Source organism: Sus scrofa, chromosome 4, assembly GCF_054392235.1.
Source record: "Sus scrofa isolate SSC_HxYL_T2T_F1_AM1 chromosome 4, Sscrofa_HxYL_maternal_Yorkshire_Landrace_v2.0, whole genome shotgun sequence".
NCBI lineage: Eukaryota > Metazoa > Chordata > Mammalia > Artiodactyla > Suidae > Sus > Sus scrofa.
In genome coordinates this window covers 6,460,077-6,481,590 of record NC_139386.1, presented here as the reverse complement: position 1 = coordinate 6,481,590, position 21,514 = coordinate 6,460,077, and the positions used below count along the sequence as shown (strand labels likewise).

Sequence of the window (21,514 nt, the reverse complement as noted above, 5' to 3'; positions counted from 1 at the left end):
CTTAATGACGTTTGCAATTAAAAGTGAGAAATGTGGCTTCACCCTTAGGCAGGTATAACTGAAAAGTAGATTTCCCTTTTTTTTCCGTCTTTAGTCGTTGTTCCCATTCCTCCTCCCAGTGGTTTCTGACTTAAGTCATTATTGACTTGAATTAACCTAAGGTGCTGTTTTCTTCCTTTAGTCTGTGGGGTGACCGAATCTTCATTTGACGGGTGCATTGGGTCATATTAAGAACACTCCTGAATCATTGGGAGTAGCTGGGGGATGGGCCTGTGGGCAAGAAATCCCAGGCTCTTTTTTTCTGTCCTCTAGGTTTGCCCTCCTGTTTGGCTTTTTTTGGGTGATTGACGTAGCACCTGAGACATTTCTTTGCAACCAGTTTCAATAAATATTTATATCAGAATGTTTGTTACTAGTAGACGAGAATGAATCAGTCGAGAGACATTTGCCACTGTTAACCGTCAGGACTGGCAGAACCGGGTGGGGGCGGGGGGGGGACCTGAGCCCTGACTGTTGGTGCTGCCTCCACTGTGCGCACATTGCTCTGTTGTACGTTGGTTGTGTTCTCAGCTTCCCCCATTGCGTCAGGTGTGTTTTCAGCAAACAGCGGGTACGGGCGCTGAATGAATGCAGCCGACTGATTGTTTCTACAAATTTCTGATGATGTGTTGGAGGTGGAGTTTAATCTAGTTTTGTCACCTGTTGGCGTGGAAGCTTTTGTTTTTGTTTTGAAGTGCCGACAGAAGATGAGCCATTTCTAAGGAAGAAATGGAAATTTTTATTCGGGCCAAACTGAGGGTTATAAGCCAGGAAGGGCCTCTCAGAAAGCTCTGGAAACCATTCCGCCCATTAGAGGCCAAAGCACAGTTCTGCACATTTTTGAGACCGAGGGCTATGTATTAAGTGACGTGTTACTGACAGCTGGCACAGCCCAGATCTAAGCTTACAGAGCAAGCAGTGGGTCAGCGGGCAGCGTGGCCCCCTATGGGATTAAGCAGGGATGTTACCCTGGAAGGAGTCGCCTTGTTGATGCTGGAGAATTGCTCTTCACGGGGGAGCAGGGGCTTCTGCCCGTGGGGCGGTTTGGTTAAAGCATAGCCCGGGTACACGGTGTACCATAGAGAGGGGAGAAGAGGCCGGAGGGCAGAGAAAATTTTTTATGTTTATGTTTTTCTTGTTTTGTCATAAAATATGAATTTTATTTCACAGAAGCCCGTTGTGTGGTATTTTGGAGAAGAAGCAAACCCTTTGAAAGTCAGACAGTCCTGCCATCAAACGTTGGCTCTTCCCCGTATGAGGTGTAAAAAGGGGGTGACACTTCCTTCTCCACACTGAGAAGCTGTGAGGACCTCAGGGGCAAAGCCTCAGGGAAGTGCCTCAAATGTAGCAATTGCTGAACTTGTTAGCTCCCTTCTGCCAGTTTCAGGGACCATCTCATCTCTGATTTACATTCCTTTTTTTCTTTTTTAATTTACATTCTTTATTGTTTTAAAATTGTAAAAGCCCTTTGGAATTAGAAGTTTATTTTGAAAATTGTTAGCTCTCAGTACCAAAATCCAGTAACATACTCATTCTGGAGGTCCCTTTCCCCTGTTTATGTGTCCCTGGGGCATTGAATGGTCACCCTGTCTTTTCTTTGTATTCTTCTTTTTCTGCTGTGATGCCTTTTGTTTGGTGAATACAAAGATTTAAGAGGAAGTTAAGGGGCCAGTCCATTGGAAGCTTTTTTTCCTCTTAAAAAGTAATTAGAGGAGTTCCCGTCGTGGCGCAGTGGTTAACGAATCCGACTAGGAACCATGAGGTTGCGGGTTCGGTCCCTGCCCTTGCTCAGTGGGTTGACGATCCGGCGTTGCCGTGAGCTGTGGTGTAGGTTGCAGATGCAGCTCGGATCCCGAGTTGCTGTGGCTCTGGTGTAGGCCGGTGGCTACAGCTCCAATTGGACCCCTAGCCTGGGAACCTCCATATGCCGCAGGAGTGGCCCAAAGAAATAGCAAAAAAAACCAAAAAACAAACAAACAAAAAAGTAATTAGATAAAATTTGTTCTAAGAATTCTGAGTAGTGCTCAGAATTTTTCAGTTATCTGGATTTGAATCTCTAGAATATTATTCCTTTTACAAATTCTTCTTGAAAGCCATTCTGTAGTGAGATACGTGTAAATCAACCATCACAATTTAGGCTTTGTATTAAGTAAACAGTTATCTATATTTGCATTATGTGTACAGTTTTCAAAGCACTTTGATAAACATTATTTCTTTTGATACTTGTAACAACTTGGTGAGAACCACCCCCTCAAAAAAAAAAAAAAAAAAGCAATAATTCAAAGAATTTTTTTTTCACTCAAAATGAAGATCCCTTTACTGCAGTAAGACCGAGACACTGGAGGGAGCATCGATTTAAGAATCAGAGAGACTGGGGTTGGAATCCTAGACCTGGGTCTGCCGTGGGATCCTAGCCGAGGCACTGGATGTCTGTAAGCAGCTGTTTCCTTTCTGCACCGGGAAGGTTATGTCTGCTCTGCTGCATAGTTGCAGGGATTACCTGGTCGATAGTCAGTAAATAAAGTCCAGCTGCCGGTGTTATTGCCATGTTTTTGTTAATCATCTGTGATGGGTAGAATTACATGTGGCTCCTGGACCGCATGGGTTTGGACTGTGAGGTCCACTTACGCACAGACTGTTTTTTTCTTTCCCTTTTTAAAGTTTTGTTAGAGTTGATTTACAAGGTTGTGATAATTTCTGCACACGATAAAGTGATTCACTTATACACATACACACACCCATTCTCTTTCAGAGTCTTTGGCACATAGATGAGCACAGGATACTGCGTGGAGGTCTCTGTGCTCCACAGCAGGTCCTGTTGGCCACTCATTCCATACACCTCAGTGTGCATGTGCCAGTGCCAGTCCCAGACCCCGAGTCCATTCCCGCCCATCTGTCCCCTTTGGTAACCGTAAGTTTTTCAACTCTGTGAGTCTGTTTCTGTTCTGCAGAAAGTTCATTTGTATCCTTTTTTAGGGTTCCATATGTGTGATCTCGTATGATACATGTCTTTCAGTGTCTGTCTAACTTCACTTGGTATGATGATCTCTAGGACTGTCCATGTTGCTGCAAACAGCATGATTTCCTTCTTCCTTATGGCCGAGTAACATCCCTTTGCATACTTGTACCACATCTTGACCCACTCCTCTGTCAGTGAACATTTAGGTTGGTTGCTTCCATGTCTGTCTTGACTATTGCAAATTGTCCTGCAGTGAGCATATAAAACTCTTAGAGGCTGAACACTCACTGACATAAACTGCAGCAATATCTTCTCAGATCCACCTCCTAGAGTAATGAAAATAAAATAAAAAAAAAATAAACAAATGGGACCTAATTAAACTTAAAAGTTTTTTACACAGCAAAGGGAACCATAAACAAAATGAAAAGACAACCTACAGAATGAGAGAAAGTATTTGCAAATGAAGCAGCTGACAAGGGATTGATCTCCAAAATATAAAAACATCTCCTGCAGCTCAATATATAAAAAAAAACCCAATCAGAAAATGGAGAGAAGATCCAAATATACATTTCTCCAAAGAAGACATTCAGATGGCCAAAAAAAAAAAAAAAAAAACCACACACATGAAAAGATGCTCAGTGTCACTAATTATTAGAGAAATGCAAATCAAAGCTGCTATGAGTTACCACCTTATACCAGACAGAATGGCCACCATCAAAAAGTCTACCCACAATAAATGCTGGGGAGGGTGCGGAGAAAAGGGATCCTTCTCACACTGTTGGTGGGAATGTAAATTGGTGCAACCACTATGGAAAACAGTATGGAGATTCCTCATAAAACTAAAACTGGAGCTCCCATATGATCCAGCAACCCCACTTCTGGGCATCTATCCGGAGAAACTGTAATTCGAAAAGACAAATGACAGATTTTTTAAAATAGCAAATCTTACAGTACTGCCATCTGTGATTGGTTGAATCCACAGACACAGAACCGTGGATATGGACGAGCTGTGGATGGAGGGCCAACTCTCTAAAGTTTTCCCACAGATTTTGGACTGTGCGGAAGATCAGAGGATCAGTACCCCCGACCCTCTGCTCGTTCAAGGGTCAGTTGTAATTCCTCCCTCCCTCCTTATCAACCTTTTTTCTTCCTGGAGGAATTTGACTGTCATTTCCTTATATGTATGTTTTCGTCTTATGCTTTGTGCGTATATTCAAGGATACTTTGTGTGCAAATGTTAGCTCTGTCTTTATAAAGAGACGTTTACTTCTAGGCATTTCAATCTGTAGAGTATTGACGGTTTTCTACTCCCTAGATGGTATATTTTTGTATATTTATGGTGAGCTTATTCTTCCTTAGTAGATAGTGATATGCATCCCTCTTCTGCTGTGCCATTTGTTTCCGTTTATGGAAGATTATTTGCACCATCATGAGCTCTATGAATCAATCTAGTCTGGGCAGGTTTTAGCGTATTCAACCCCGGTTTGAATCTGATAGGTGTTCTGTGAGGTTTGGATTGCTTAAATAAAATAATTCCTTTGTGAACGCATTTGTCATGTTGGAGGTTAAAAAATGTCTTTGCAGACCGGCAGCCACAGTAACCTTTTAGTAATCTGTCAAATAGGATTTACGGTGGCTGTGAGCACTATATACATTTTAAGGTCAATTTAAATCCTCCAGCTGGGCTCTCATGTGATTTTAAAATAGTTTTCTGAATGTTGAGCACATAGGTGTTAACAATTCTTCTTATATGGACGTCCTGTTTCACTCTAGATCCAGGCTAACCCCGTGCTTTATTAAGTGCATACAGAGTTAAGGTCCTTGGAAAAGGGCAGGCTTTGACCATGTTACTGTCTGCCCTAGTGCTTTATTGTGCCAGCTGATTTGTAGTATTTATGCTTCTCTGAACCTTTCATGAATTTTTGTTAAATGGCTTTGAAGAACTAATGAGATGGCCTTTGACGTCAGCTAAACCTTCGCGTGAATCCCGCTTGGTACCGTAGGAACTGCCCGGCCTCCGGGAAGCTTCTTCCCCATTTGAATCCTCGGGGTCTTATTCTGTAAAGTGAAGGTGATGGACCATAGGTTCCTTAGAAGGAAGAGAGACTTGAAGTTAAACACGCAGCCCCTATACCTGGTGAATCATTATCAATAAAATAATAATTGTAATTATGTACTTCGTCGTTTCGTAAGTGATCTCCAAATTGATTTTGATCACGTTGCAGGGCTGTGCTGTGTCATGTCAGATCTGGTGAGGACAGATGGAGACTTGCATGTGGGAAGGAGGCACGAGATGCTCTACAGCTTCCCATTCATCAGGCGGTGGGGCTGCGGTCCTCTTCCCGCCCTCCTCTGCCCCGTGCCCGGGGCTGGTGTGGGCGCCCGAGGACCTCGTCAGCAGGCACCCTCACCCTCGGGCCTCTGCTTGGGTCAGTCCCTCCCCGGGGAGGCCGCCAGCAGAAGATCTGCAGGAGGAACGAGAGGCCGGCGTGTGTCCTCTTTGCCGTCCTCCCCGTCAGGTCAGCACAGGCTGGCCGCTTCCCTCCGGGGAGCCTGGAGCCCTTGGCCGCCGCTCTCTCCTCTTCTCCCTGCAGCCTCTCTCTCTTCTCCTTTCCTGACCCTTTCTGCTTCCCGGCTTTGAGGCACTGACACCTCCTTCCAACCACACTGCTCTTTGTCCTGCTGTTTTGGGATAGTCACACCTTTATGTGTAGGCCCTTGGTTAAGCTCTCCTCACTTGGAAGGCAGTCCGTCTCCTCCCAGAATCCAGCTCCCTGGATCACTGACCCAGGGAAGAGCAGAGGCTCGAGGAGGAGGCGGAGGTGCAGAGGGCCAGGGTTTCTAACTAAGTTTCTGATGCTCAAGACACATTCCATGGGCTCAGCATGGACGCGCATTGGCTTGTTAGTTTATTTTTTTCATGGATCTGTTTTGTAAAGAACATTTGTTTTCTTTTATGGAATCACTGTGTACCACCAGCTTGATTGGGTTGTTAGCGACACAAAATGCTCTAATGACCTGTGGGCAGAAAGTATTGGGAAGGTGTCCTGGGCTTGGAGTCCTGAGTGTGAGTCTTGGTAAAGGGGCTTGCTAAAATTGTGTGACTTTTAGAAATATATTCCCTAACTTTTCTCACGTGCAAAGTGTGACTACCACTTAACCTTCCTGGAACAGTGTCAGGATGTGAGAGGAAGCGGTGAGAATACTATAGAAAAGGTGGAGCTGTCAGTACCAGCAGCTCAGGCTCATCACTTAGTGGTGACTCACGCATCTGTGGCCACCTTCCCTGACCACGTGCCAGGCATCCTGAAAGGAGTTAAAGGGGGGACTGGCCATCTGTTGGGGAGAAAGACATTAAGTGGAATGTTACACTGTGGTGAGCGTCACACGGAAGTCTTGGAGAAGGCACGGACGCCCGGCCTCAGGGAGCTGGTGATGTAGAAGCCGCCAAGATGGGTGTTGGGGCAGAGGATGAGGTTGCCTGTGTGTTTGCTCTCGTTAGGTGTCCCGCGGGCTTGATGCCTTCTCTGAAGATGAGGGGTTTGGCTTTCTGTCCACTTCAAGTGTAAAGAAACCCTCCTTGCTTGTTGAAGGGATGCGTTGTTTGATCATCCAGCTGGGACTTCACCTGCTCCCTCCGCTCCGCGTTCACCCAGTGCACTTCCAGCCACCGGCTAGACGACCTTTCCTCTGGGCAGCTGACAGCTCTCAGTGTCTCCCTGTTGTCGCTGCACTCTTAGTACCTGGGCTTTGACGTGAAGAGCCGTCCTGCCTTTTCTGCTCCGTCCTCATTTCCTCTCTAAGTTGCTGCAGAGACCTGCCTCTCTTCTCACCCTGGACCTGTTCCGTCTCTGCCAGAACCCAAGACATGGGCTCGGGAAATTGGGTTCATGTCTCAGCTTGTTCACCATCGCAGGATTTTGTCCTCATTACTTGTGTGATTTATTCTATTTTGTACTGTTAAAGAAGAAAAAGAAAAAGTAAAACTCCGTGTTCCAGCTGTGCAGCCTGTCTCCTCAGATGAGGGAACGTGAACTTGTGTTATCTCGGGTCACTTTGCTTCACGGAAAGAGCCCATCAGCCCTTTGCCCGCAAACTCACCCTCCATTCCTCCCCCTTAAGAACGTAGCCCGTATTTGCTAGCTTTTTGAATAATGTTCCAAATTCCGAAGCTGCTGGTCCCTTTTCTGCAGCACAGTGTGCAGTACAGTAAATGCGTCTGTTTTCATGCCACACATTCTGAGCATTCTGTCCCTGGCGCCTAGTACAGTTGCGCCAACCTATCAGATGTATCAGAAATCAGTATTTCTTTGATAGATACCTATTCATTCCTCTCTTCCCTACCATGGGAGCCCATGGCATTTAAAGGATTTTTTGGGTTCTCAAAGTAAAACATTGTACATGTAATTTCCAGAAGCACATCTGTTGCTTCAAGTGGGAGAAGCAGTCCAGGTAAATTCATCATCGCAGTTTAGTGCAAGAACACTTTACCGAAGAGCTTGAATGATCAAGAGAGAAGAAAGCTCTGGGTTTTCAGACAAGATGCAGGAATCGATCCCTAACCTCGCTCAGCGTTGTCGTGAGCTGTGGTGTAGGTCGCAGATGTGAATTGGATCCTGCGTTGCTGTGGCTGTGGTGTGGGCCGGCAGCTGCAGCTCCAATTGGACCCCTAACCTAGGAATCTCCATGTGCTGTGGGTGTACCCTCCCCCTGCCAAAAAAAACCCCAGACAATATGCAAAATACAAACATAGCCCTCTCTGTATAAATTCTTATTTTATTTCTGTTTCAGTATTAAAAAATAACCTGTGAAACTGTCTAAAGATTTAAATTTATGCAAATTTAAAGTATAAAATAGTCATGATTCGATATTTTCAAACAATGTAAAAAAGAGAGAGACAGTGAAAGTCTATTCTTTTCTTTTTTTGTCTTTTTAAGGCCATACCTGCAGCATATGGAAGTTCCCAGGCTAGGGGTTGAATTGGAGCTGCAGCTGCTGGTCTACACCACAGCCACAGCCACACTAGATCCAAGTCTACACCACCCAGCTCATGGCAGCGCTGGATCCTTAACCCAGGGTGAACCCACATCCTCAGTGGACACTGGTCTGGTCCATTACTGCTGAGCCACATGGGGAACTCCAGAAATCTCCTATTCCTGTTTCTTATCCATTGCCTTTCCCCCCTGACAATTAGATAACTATTGTTGTTTTTTATGTATATAAGTAGGGAGTGTTCTGTGCACATACAGTATGAACATATATTCTTGTGCTGTTTTACTCTGCGTGTGCACATGCGTGAGTGTGTGTGTATGTCTTTGCACACACGTGTGTGTGCACTAAGCAGTGTATTTGGTGGAGTCCTCTTCCTGTCTGGAGCTCTGTGCGTCCTGACGATGCAGAGTACCTGGTGGGATTTCCTCGTACGAGTGCGCCCTCTCATGTAACCAGCCTCTCCATTCTAGACTTTCAGATGGTTTCCAGTGCTTTGCTCTTAAGGACAATGCTGTAAATAGATATTTGTTTATAACATTTTATATCCAAGCATATATGTAGGGTCATTGTAGAAATGGAGTTGCCGGGACAAAGGAAAATACCAATTTAGATGTGCTTGAGTCTGTGAGAGAATTTAAGCCGTTTTAACAAAAATTTATTAAGATTGTTTACTATCGGAAATTTCACATTTACATTCAAAAGTTATTTTGCTGATTTTTAGAGGATTCATGGATTTTAATATATTTGGTAGACTAAAATGGTACATGGCCACTGCTTAGGGAGCTCCATAATCGACCAAAGCAAAAATAAAAAAGAAATGGAAAAACGAAAGCCGAAAAAGACATAACTGGCACTAGATTTCCAGGCTGACAGGAGTTTGGTGTCCACAGTTGGAAAACCTGGCATTCTAATTCCCTCCATTATCTAAAGCCTGGCCACACATTTGTTCACTGTTTCTTAGCTGGGAGATTCTTTCACGGTTCCATTACACTGTGTAACCAGTGTAATCTCGCCATTAGTGAGTCAGGGCTCCTGTGTGTTCGACCTTGAACATCTGGCTGGGTTTTCTGTGCTCGACTTTCACGTGCTCCACTTTTACCTTGGTGGCTGTCCAGGACCTTCCCTTCCCAGGCAAAGTCAGAGGTGGGAGCAGGGACTTGGGATGCGAAGCTTCTGGTTAGGGGCGGTTTCGAGGTGACATAGATCAGTCACCTCGTGCCCTGGCTGTTGTTTTGCAGCGTATTCTGTTGGACTTCAGGAAAACATCAACCTGCTTATAATCCTCAATCAAGTAGAAAATACAGAATTATCGATTGAATCCATGCCTAAAAACAAAAGTTTTGACCAGTTTTGTATTTTATCGCTGGAGGGCACGGGAGGCCTGAGAGAAATACAGTAGCCACGATTTAAACCAGGTCCGTTTGACTCGAGTGACAGGGACGGGGCTCTTCCCGTTGCGTGTGGTGTGTTAGGTCTGGTACCCGCAAACCTGCGTGTTTTAACACGGCATCAGGCTTGAAAGTTTTTAAAAATAATTCGTGACCAGTGAAATATATTAACATATTTCAAAGCCTACTTAAGGTAACAGCAAGGTATTTTAGCACAGGAAGACCTGAGGAGTTGACTATCTAGAGAGAAAATCAAGTATTTTATATATTTTTTCCTTTCCTCTTTGAAACCATAGGCATATCTCAAACTGTGGTAAAATAGGCAATTTTTTTCCCTAATTTTTTAATCTTTTGACTTTCCTGTTACTTCGAATGGTAAGTGTCATGCAGGGAATGACATTGTGAATTCTGATTAAGGAATTAAGTATTAAGTTATATGTATAAGTCCTCAAAAATTATAAAAGTGCTTTGTTATTTAAGAAGAAAATAGGTGGTTAAATCTCTTTGACAAACGTATGCATACATTAAAAACTCCTTTGGTCTAGGAAGTTTTAGTGTACCTAATTTTGTTAAATGTTCTAACTTATTAAAGGTATCCCAATTATAGCATAAATGGATACGTAAAAATAAACTGTGGAATTTATTTTCTTCTAATTAAGCTGAAGCCGGGAATTTGTGTTCTCATTGGAGCAGATGACACATGGCATGTTGCTCTTTACTGAGGAAAACAAAGCTTATTGAGCCCATGGTCACCATGATTCTCCAGTTTGCAGCACCTCGTGTGTAAGCGTGCGCGCGTGCTGATCTGTGCATGGAAATTTCTGAAAGGCGTATAACGTTGTGTATTACTACCTCCGGAGCATGGGTGTAGGAGAAGCTTTATTTTAATTTTCTATCCTATGCTGTTCGTTTAAACTTTTACCATATATATTTTTTATTTTTAAAATTTAAAAAAAAAATGTTTGGCTGCGTCTGAGGCACATGGAGTTTCCCTGGCCCGGGGTCAGACCTGGGCCACAGCCGTGACCCGAGCTGCTGCAGTGACACCGCCTGATCCTTAACGCACTGCACCACAAGAGAACTCCCGTATATTTTATTTTTGTGGAAAAAAGTCGAAGTTAAAAGTACTCCTGAAAGTTTTTTTTCCTGTGACAACAATAGCAGGAATTGTCTATTTTTACATTTCACGTGCAGATTCTCTATAGAATGATCAGTTCTGTAGGGTCAGAGCTACAGTCGGTAGAATGAGACCAGAAAGCACACAAAATCATCAGTTTGTTTGGAGACTGAGTAATTACCTCCACTCGCAGATGCCGTGGTCGGAAGCTGCAGGGTAACCTGCTGCCCCTCTCCTTCTCTGTCCACCCTTTTACCTCCACGCCCCTCCTCCTGTGTCTCCTGTCCCTCTGTCCCCGCGTGTCTTGTCCGCCGACACCAGCCGACTCTCCAGCACCAGCCGGTGTCCAGCGGTTGAATTCCGTTCATTTCTGACCCTAGCTCCACAGAAGAAGGGCTCGGTCCCACAAGACTGTCCCCATGTAGCATGTCAGCTGTAAGTGGGGCTCCAGGCTGCCCTCATTTCTCTCTGGCCAGTGACACATTTGAGGGCTCCCCAGCCCACCCTCAGGTTCAGTAATTTGCTAGGAATGACTCACTGACAGAACGCAGGAGGGCCAGCAGGTGGAACAAGCAGAAGAGAGGGGGGTGCCCACTGGACTCCGAGCTTCCCTGCCCTCCCCAGGCCCGCCCCCCTCAGCTCTTGGAGGACTTCTCCAGCCTGAAGCTCCCAGACTCCGTTGTCCTCGGGCTCATGGAGCCCTCGGTACGTGGGCACGATTGTTTCAGTCCCAAGTGACTGGCCCTTGTGCTTGAACACAGCTTCAGGGGTGGGGGCGGGGGGAGCTGCTGAAGGTACCCACCCTCTAATCTCACGGTTGGTGGGTTGGTGTTGTGGCAGCCAACCCCCTTCTTCTGGAGGCCCCTCATTAGCATGGCTCAGGGGTGGTCGGAAAGGGGCTTATTCTGAGTAAGAAAAGGCACTCCTATCACTCAGGAAACTCCAAGGGCTTTAGGAGCTTTGCGCCAGGACCTGGGGACAAAGACCAAATATACATTTTTCGCCTGTATTCTGACTTTCTACCATGCATTGTTAGAAAAAAAAAAATGACCTTGACTCTTGCTGAAATGGAAAGACTTAATTCCTGTGTGTAAAGCCCTTGCTCCAGGGGCGAGAGGTCAGCTCAGTTCCGAGCACAGCGAAGCCCGTGCGGGAGGCACACCGACCAGCCGAGTGAGGGTCAGTCAGTGGGAGGTGATGCAGCGCAGACCCCCAGTCCCCCCCCCGCCCCTTGGCAGCGACCGAAGCCCCAGGCCCCATGCCTCCGGCTTTTGGCACATCCCGCCCTTGCCCTAAGACGCCGCCAGAACCGGCTTTTCTGTCCGACGGGACGGAAACGTGGTGGGGAGGCTGCAGCGGCACAGGGTCTCCCGAGACCGGCTCCCGGGGGCAGATGCCGCCTTTGCCTTGATCGGCAGAGCGGCCTTTCTGGCCCCCTTGCCGTGGGGCGTGGAGGTTGAGTTCCGTCATGAACATGAGACCTACTGAAGTCTTAAGTGGTCTTAGCTCAACAAGCAAAAGGAGTACATCCGGGCCGGCGCCGTCTCGCGTCCCCTCCTTGAACCGAGCGGCCTTCGGCCCGTCTGGGCAGCACGTCCGTCCGTGGGGTCGTTCACGCAGCGGTGCTTCGGCGCGGGTGTGCGTGCCTCTTGCAGCCACAATGCGAGGAGACAGCATCGTGGTGGCTCCCAAGTTCTCAGCTCGCACGTAGTAGGTGCTTCATATTAGGTGTTTGTTAGGGGAAGGAACAGATTTTCCCTAAGAGAAATTTATGTTGTGGTCGAGGGAGTGTCAGTCCATTTGTGACAGAGTATCATGGCTCCTGTGCCTTCTAAACAGCAGGAATCGACTCCTGACAGCTCTGGAGTTCCACGTGGCTGTTTCTGACTTGCGTCCTCTGGGGGGGGCAGCGGGCGCAGGCCCGCTTCCTGGCTCTCACTGTGTTCTCACGTGGCAGGTGGACGAGCATAACGGGTCCTAAGGGCACCGTCCCTTCCATGCGGGCTCCAGCTTCAGACCTGACCGCCGCCCTAAAACCCTGCCTCCTGATGCCATCACAGTGGGGTGTAGGGCACCAGCCTGTGAATTGGGGGGTGTGGGGCACAGACATTGTCTGTCACAGAGGCGCCCCAGTTTTTTCCATCTGGGGTGATAGGATTGTGCATGAAATGCTTTGTATCGTGGTGGGAGCGACCGACTCTCCCACGCCTGCTGCTGCCCTGTTCAGGAGAGGGGGCAGTCACACAGCACAAGTAGTAGTTAATGTGGTTGAATCTCGAAGGAGGTGTGTGAACTTGAAATCATCAAAGCAACATCACAGGTAGAGGAAAGAGCTTTGACAAAGACATGAGCTTGTAGTGGCTCTTGTCACTTGGGAGGAGGGAAGATTGGGTTGAGGAGGTCACCTGCAGCAGGTGGCTTTTCAGGAGGCCATCTTAAAGAGTCATTTCTTGGAGAGCCAGGCAGGGTTGGTGCATAGGATGTCAGTGCTTGGCAACGCCGGGTTGGCTGCTCTGTGCTGTTTGATCAGCCTTTTTCCAGGATTCCAGAAGGCCCCAAGGGACATGTTTTCTGTGTGTGTGTTCACTCGTCTGTGGTTCCCTGCATGAGCTTGGGCGGTCGAGATTTGACTCCGTAGAGCCCTGGCGTGTGCCTCCATCCCTCTGCTGGTGAGGAATTGTTGACACGGTGGGGCGCGTGTCAGCACTTGAAAAAATTGTAGTCCTCAAAAACCCAGGTTCTGTATTCCATGTCTTGCCGTGATGGAGCTGAGAGAACCCCCAGCCTCTGGGGTGTGAGTCAGACACTTCACAGCTATCTTTTTTTCCTCCACAGAAATAGAGAAGTTTCAAAAAGGAGAAAGCAAGGATGAAGAAAAGTACATTGATGTGGTGATTAATAAGAACATGAAGCTGGGACAGAAAGTGTTAATTCCTGTAAAACAGTTCCCGAAGGTAAGACAGTGAGGTCTGCACTGCAGGTGTGTTACACTTTGTCACAAGGCAGCAGATGTTTAATTTCTATTCTGTTCGGTGTTTTCTTAAAATGTTTTCCCTTAGCTCAACACTCTGCCCCCACCCCAACATGCATACTTTTAAAATTAATTTAAAACATATTTAGTGGTTCTGTCCTTTCTGTTTGACCTCGGCGTGAGTTACAGAGTCCTAAGAATGATGCTTCTGAGTGATATGTTGGACTTTGGACAGCCTGTTCAACTGCCTCCTCCTGTAGGTTCTTCATCTGTAAGATGAGGTTGGATTGCTAAGAATTAAAGTAAGGTTATTCATGTTAAATGCTTAGCATAGGGCTTGGCACATAAATGTTCAAAATATTTTCTAACTACTTTAGAAGAAATCATGGCAGGTGTCACTTGATGTCACTGAGTGCAGTCACCATAGGGGCTTTAAAGTCTCGCTCTAAAACCTCAGTCACCTTCAACTTGGCCTAAATGGAGAGTCTCTTTACTCTGCTTTTTTTCTTTCTTTTGAATGTCCTTATACATGATTTATGCACACTATTATATGTCAGTAGTTAATTTCTTTGATTGTGATCCGTTACCTGAATATACCACAATGTATTTATTATCCATTTGCCTGGGCAGGTTTTACTTTTGGGTTATTATAATTAGGTTGCTGTGAACATTTTCGTACAAGTCATTTTGTGACCTTGTGTCTTCATTTGCTTTTAGTAGATACTTAGAATTTAAGTTGCTGTGTGCCTGGCTTTATCATAAATTGCCGTCGTCTTGGTGACATTTCAGAGCAGTGCATGCGGGGTGTGGTTGCTCCATATTTACATCGGTATTTGGTGCTGTCGGTCTCTTTCCCTCCAGCCATTCTGATTATTGGTGTTTTCTTGTGGTGTTAATTGGCGTTTCCTTGAGGATTAATGATTTTGTGTACTTTTTTATGCACTTACTGGCTATTTTCATATCTTCTGTTTTGAAGTCTCTTTTTAAATCTTTTGCCTATCTCTGATGGTATGTCTTCTTCTCATTGAATTGTAGGAGCGATGTGTATATATATATATATATATATATATATATATATCCTGGTTACAGATCTTTTGCTTGATATACGTTTGGTGAATATTTGACTCAGTCTGTGGCCAACCTGTTATTTTCTTAATAGAGTCTGAAGATAAGCAGAAGTTTTAATTTTTGACATCAGTGTGTCAGTTTTTTTCTTTTACCTTCTGTCAACTAAGAAATCTTTGCCAACGGAAAGTCCTTTTATAAGATACAAAGCTAGTCTCCTGTGTTTCCTTTAAAAGCTTTATCATTATCGCTCTTAATGTTATATCTTTGATACATCTCAAATTAGTTTTTGTGTATGGCATGAGACAGTCAAAATTCGTTTTTGCTTCGTATGGATATCCAGGTTTTTCAGTACCATTTGTTTGCTGAAAGACATTTTTCTCCCACTAATTGTGTTGGCGCCTTTGATGGGAATTGCATGACTGTGTGCAGTGAGGGTCTGCTTGCATACTTTCTGTTTATTTCATTGGTCTGTTTATGGATGCTCATGCCAACACCACATTGTTTTCATTACAGTAGCTTTTTATAATAAGGCATGAAATTAGGAGTTCCCGTTGTGGCTCAGTGTTTAACGAATCTGACTGGGAACCGTGAGGTTGCCAGTTCGATCCCTGGCCTTGCTCATTGGGTTGAGGATCTGGCGTTGCCGTGAGCTGTGGTGTAGGTCACAGATGTGGCTCAGCTCCCACGTTGCTGTGGCTGTGGTGTAGGCCGGTGGCTACAGCTCCGATTGGACCCCCAGCCTGGGAACTTCATGTGCCGCGGATGTGGCCCTAAAAAAGTACAAAAGACAAAAAAAAAAAAAAAAAGAAATTAGTTAATGTAGCCCCTTCAACTTTGTCCTTTTCTGAGATTGCTTGGATGCAGATCCTTTGCAATTCTGTGTACATTTAAGAATTACTGGCTTTCACAGAACGTTTTGCGGGGATTGTGCTTGCGGTTGCGTTGACTGTTGATGAGCTTCGAGTGCTTGGTCGTCTTCACGACAGGAAGTCTTCCCTTCCGTGAACATGTTAGGTCTTTCCACTTATTCAGATGTTCAGCTTCTCTCAGTAGAGCGTTATACTTTTTTAGGGTAAAGTCTTGTCTTTTCTGAAACTTACTCCTAGGTATTTTATGGTTTTGAACACTTACAAAAAGAGTAATTCACAATTTTATTTCCCAGTGTTTTTGCCTCTAATAGAAGCTTTTGCATATTGACCTTGTCTTCTGCTACCCTGCCAAATTCACGGCTCTAGGAAGTTGTTTTATAGATTCCTGAGAATATGCTGTGCACATAGTCATGCCATCTGCACAAACTGTTTGCCTTTTCCTTTCCAGTTTTCAATGCTTGTATTTCCCTCGACTGAATTATTGTATTGGCTAGGATCTCCAGTATCCTGCTTGAATGCAAGTGGTGAGATTAGGCATTTTTCTCTTATTCCCAATCAATGTGTAAAACATTCACTGTCTTACCGTTAAGCATAGTAACAGCGAAGGGCTTTTTGGTAGAGGTCCTTTACCCGGTAGAGGAAGCTTCCTTCTGCTCTAGTGTTGCTGAGAGATTTGATCCTGACTAAGAATTCTGTTGAATACCTTTTCTGTATCTGTTGAAATGAACATGGATGTTTTTCCTGTATAGTGAATTTTATTGATCTGTTTGTCTGAATTAAACCAATTTTAAATTTAAAACAATTTTGCGTTCCTGGGTTAAATCCTGCTTGGTAATGATGTATTATCCGTTTATACATTGTTGGTTTAGATGCATCTGTACGCATGAGCGATACTGGCTTATAATTTTATATAAAGACAACTAAATTAATTACACATACCTTCAACCTTTTGATATTTTTGAAAAGTTTCTGGTGACTTTGTTCACTTTTTTGTTTGTTTTCTTTTTATAGCCGCACCTGCAGCAAATGGAAGTTCCTAGGCTAGGTGTCTCAAATCCGAGCTGTAGCTGCCGGCCTACCCCAGAGCCGCAGCCACGCCGGATCCGAGTCGCATCTGCGACCAGCACTGCAGCTTGTGGCAACACCACTGGGTGAGGCCCGGATCAAACTTTCATCCTCAGATTTCCACTTTTGTTATTAGTTTTTTTCTCCCTTTTCTTCAGTTTGGATAATTTCTACTTTTTTTTTAAATTAAAAGATTTATTATTACTACTATTTTTTATGGCTGCACTGTGGCACATAGAAGTTTCCAGGCCAGGGATTGAATCCAGGCCACAGCTGTGGCCACACTGGATCCTTTTAACCCACTGCACTGGGCCTTGTGGATTCTTAACCCACTGCACCACAGCAGAAACTCTTTTAAGCTCTATCTTAAACTGATTGACTTTCCTGTGTTATCTTTGTTTTCTGTTAACCCTATCAGATAAACCTTTTATATCAATTATTGTAATTATCTGTTTCAGAACTTATATTTGATTCATATATAAATATATATATATTTAAAAACATTTTTTCTCTCCTAAGATTTTCTGTTTATTGCAAGTATTATGTCATCATGTGTAATTGAGCACAATTAAAACAAGTATTATATCATGATGTGTAATTGAGCACAAAGTAGGTGCTTTAAAGTCTTTAATTCTAAAATCTTAGTCATCTTAGGTTTGACTTGAATTGATACTCCTTTATCTTGATAATGGGTCATATTTTTCCAAAATTTTGCTTGTTAAATAATTTTGTATTGTATGCTGGACATTGTGAGTGTTACGTTGTGGAAATTGGATTCGGTCATGTTCTTTGGGGAATGTTGATATTTTCGGATTCAGATTGCAGACTCTGGGTCAGGGTAGAAGTGCAGGTCTCAGTTCATTTCTTTTCTTAATTTGACTTTTGTATTTATTTCTGGCATACATGATTCGAGGGTCAGCTAGAGATTTTGGTTGCTTTTATGCACAAAATTTGGGGCTTCCCGAGTCTGACTGTCGTCGGTATATTCTTCCCATACGTTTCTGCACTGTGGTTGCCTCAGACTCTGCTACTCAGGTTCACAGCTCTAAAATCAGTCCCTTCACCCATCTCTCTCCCTCCTTCCAAGTCTAGGCTCCTTTCCAGAATCTCCTGGTGTTGGGCTGTTCGACAGAGACTTTAGATATATTGCTTTTTGTATTTTGTTCAGTGTTTAAGAGTTTATCACTGTTACCTGTATTCAGCCTGTTAGGAACTTAGCCATACTTGCAAAACTGAAGATATACATTTTAGTAAACAGAAAACTGTTGTGAACATTTTACAGACATTCTAATCACTAACCAAAGCATGGCTTATGGAAACTTTCATAAATGGACTTAGCATGCTGGGTGTGCCTACCTGTTCAGCCTGCAGTAAGAAGAAAGGTGAACAGACATGGCCTCTGTCTCCGAGGGCTCGTGGTCCTAGTCGGTGATTACTCTGAGGACAATAATAAATACTCTGTTGTGTATGAGTAAGAAGAGGAAATACAGCAGATGAGTAAAGTGTGTGAAGTAAAACCTCACGTGTGGTTTTTCAGCGTCAGCGTTAATGAGAACAGGGGAGGACAAATTACAATTTCTGTGTCTCACGGAGCGCAGAGTCCATTTCAAGCACTTACGCTATCTAAAGTAGGCTGCTTAGAAGTCTGCTTTCAGAATGCTGAAAAGGATATTTCTCCTTAGCAAATTGAGCATTTGCGTTTCAAGCCAGCCTTGCGGAAAGGCTGATAGAGCACTCGCGTCAGTTCTGAGGAAAAGCTCGCATGCTGGTGTCTGCTACGAGGCTGAGCTGGAGGAAGCTGGCAGCACCTGCCCCTCTGGAGTAGCCATGGCAGGGGCAGCCTGACGTGGCATTGAGGCAGGCTGTGCACTTGCAGCTTCAGTGGCAAGAGAAGGCTGTTTGTGAAACTCCATCTAATAAAATGACTTCCATTAATCGAATAATTTCTCTTAATGAACCGTTTCAACACTTTTTCGATGGTACAGCATTGAACATGGGTCTTGTGGTATTCAGACACGAAACATATATGTTCTCTTGAATATATGTCGAGCTTGTAAAGCGTAAAACTCAAGGTAAACACTTTCATGGTTTTTTTTTTTTTTTTAAGACTTTAATCTATAGACATTGCCCTCCGTAGTTTTCCTGTGGAAACCCTGACCCATGGTTCTGGACAATGATTTGAGAAAACAAAGTTAACGAAGTGCCAAGTCAACACTGGCACAGGGCGCCCTGTCCGTGCGGCCCCCTGTCCGTGCCTTGCGATTTAGATTTTACGTTGATTTTTTAAATTCACTGTTTCCTTCATCATTGAACCCACCTATCCATTCATATACCTACCTTTATTGAGGCTCTTCTCTGAGCCAGGAATTGTGCCTGGAAAACAAAACTGATTAAGCCATGTTCTTTTGTCACAAGAAGCTCCCAGTTTGTGGGGAACACAGATGAATAACTTACTGGTGTTACCGTGAGTCAGGGTTGGGGGATCCTGTTGACACTCAGAGAAGCCTTCTTGAAGGCTCCAAAGGAGCTGGGCGGGTAGGCATCAGAAGTAAGACAGGGTGGGCTTGGAGGGTGGCCAGGACTAGGGGACACAGGACAGAGGGCATTTGAGGAACTACTAGCCATTGCACTTGGCTGAGCGGGTTAAGCTCTCTGTGATAAGGGAGCAGGTGTGGGTAGAGCTGCTCAGTGGAGGTGTGACATTGGAACAAGAAGTGACCTTGGAGCTGCTTCAGACGAGGTGGGCTTCTCCAGGTGTTCAATTTTTGGAAAAAACCATTTCAGAAGGAAGTGGCACATGCAAAGTCATGCAAGAGTGAAAGAAGACTTATGCACCATTTAAAAAAGTGAGTTGTAATATGAAGTTAAGTTATATCTGTATACGCCAAACATACATGCTCTACCACTGCAGTAAAATTGTCTATATTGTTAAATTAGAAAAAGAAAGGCAACATATGGAACAGGTAAGATCCTAGTTGAACTTTACTAAAAACAAACAATTAACTTGAAGCTTAATAGCAAGAATTTTCTGGAGGGTAGGATTACATGCTCTTTTCTACTTCAGATGTTTCTGTACTTTAATGTTGTAATAATAACTTGGTGTCACTTTTATAATTAGGAAAAAAAGCATTTCTGTTTTAGGGGGAAAATGTGCCTGAGAGTGTTCATTTAGGAGATATCTGTGTACTCTGATTGTGATTTTTAAGATTTCATGTCCTTAGTTAGATTCTATAGGTTTAAATTAGTTGATTTATTAATTTTTTAAAATTTGGTTATTTTCTAATCTCTAAGCATGCTAATGCTTACATATTATTTTCAGTAACTTTCTATTCTTATATTGAATCTTTAATTCTTACATTAAATTTACATTACATTTAATTCTCACATTGTCTTTACATTCAATCTTTAATTTGTACATTAAATCTTTTCCTACTGCATGCATATTTTAAATTTGATACATCTGCTGTTTCACAGAAGCTCTTTGGTTAAGGGTCTTTGAGAGAAGTATTTATAAAACCTGTTCCCTATGGAGTTTGAATTAAAGCTCAAGAAACTTTCTTTTTTAAAGCTGGCTTGCATTTTTCCCTTACAGTGAGTTGCAGACAACTCAAAAACCCATGAATTTACTTCTGGGTAGAAACCTATTTCATAGAAATCATAAGTCACGGTCAGTGTGCTTCCCAGTGTTCATTAGACCTTGGGACCCCCCCTGGGGAAGCAGAAAGGCCACTCTGGATTACACACCTTCAGGAAAATGCAGTGGCGCTTAAGGCCATTGTCCAGTGAGCCCAGTCCCCTTCCAGGCCAGCCCCCGCCCTCATCTTGACAACCCCTGTCTTACCCTGGGGGCTGGAGGAGAGTGCAGGTGTAGCTAGGGGTGAGAGAGACACGTCTTCAGAGGCTACTTTTGTTCTTTTCTCAGAGGTCTTTTCTGGGCCCTTGAGGTCTTGTGACACATGCCCTTGGGTCATGAGAATTAGAAAGTTGGTTAAGTTGATATTTGTGAGTATGATAGCATTCAAAAATTATTGTGGGAGTTCCCGTCTTGGCTCAGCGGTTAACCAACCTAGCTAGCATCCACGAGGGTGCAGGTTCGATCCCTGCCCTTGCTCAGTGGGTTAAAGATCTGCTGTTGCCGTGAGCTGTGGTGGAGGTCGCAGACGCAGCTCGGATGCTGTGTGGCCGTGGCTGTGGTGTAGGCTGGCAGCTACAGCTCCAATTGGACCCCTAGCCTGGGAATGGGTGCGGCCCTAAAAAGACAAAAAAAAAAAAAATATATTGTGAAGGGGTTTCAAATCTTAATTCATGCTGTAACTTTCCCCCTATTCTCTTTAAAATACTTGATTATTGACCCAGAAAACAGCACTTGAGCTTAGATTTGTTAAGTGGATTTCAAAAACAGCTACTCCCATGTCACATTTATTGAGGGGCTGGTGAAAGAATTTACTCATGTTGTTTTGGGGTTTACTGTTAGCGTTACCACTGTTGATTGAGTCAGATGAGTATGTACAGAATTTGGTTATACGTGGTCCCCCCCACCTCCTTGCGCTTCGAAGACTGCCGGCTCGACCGTCTGTGTGCTTCGATCCCAGTGCAGTACCTTGGGACATCTGCGCTGAGTGGTGTTTTGTGTGAGTCTTTTGTTGCATCGCTGCTTGCTTTGGAGGTGGGGTGGAGGATGGATGCTCTTTAGTGTGTTGCTGAGCCGAAAGGTACAACACTTCCCGTGCTTAGCCGTGGCTCATGGGCTTGGATGTCCTGCGTTTTGCTGTACTGCTTGTTTTGGCCCTGAGCCCTGTGAGGGCCTCCAGGTTGGATTGGTTGAAGATCCCACGACTGTGCCGTTGGGCCCAGGAAACGGGAACAAAGCTGAGCCCCTCTCTTCTGGGATCCGCCCCCCGCCCACCACGGGGGAGTAAGTGACCGAATTCATTCGATGGCCCAGACTATGACTTTTATCAAAACAGGTCCTTGACGCATAGGTACAGGAAACAAGGGGGACTTGATACTCACACTGATACTGGGTCGGTCCAGAGGGGCGGGCAG

At 44.5% G+C, this 21,514-nt stretch overlaps 1 protein-coding gene across 9 annotated transcripts in view; it reads left to right on the top strand.

Moving 5' to 3' along the window:
• Window positions 1–21,514, top strand: part of KHDRBS3 (KH RNA binding domain containing, signal transduction associated 3) — a 165,152-nt gene that overhangs the window by 41,078 nt on the left and 102,560 nt on the right. For all 9 annotated transcript variants that reach the window (XR_014842926.1, XR_014842925.1, XR_014842923.1 and 6 more), the window contains one exon: window positions 13,331–13,449. Coding sequence is in view for 4 of the 9 variants with exons in the window: in XM_021088871.2 (XP_020944530.2) it covers window positions 13,331–13,449 (119 nt within the window). In the remaining 5 variants the exon portion in view is untranslated. The remainder of the gene's footprint in view (window positions 1–13,330; window positions 13,450–21,514) is intronic.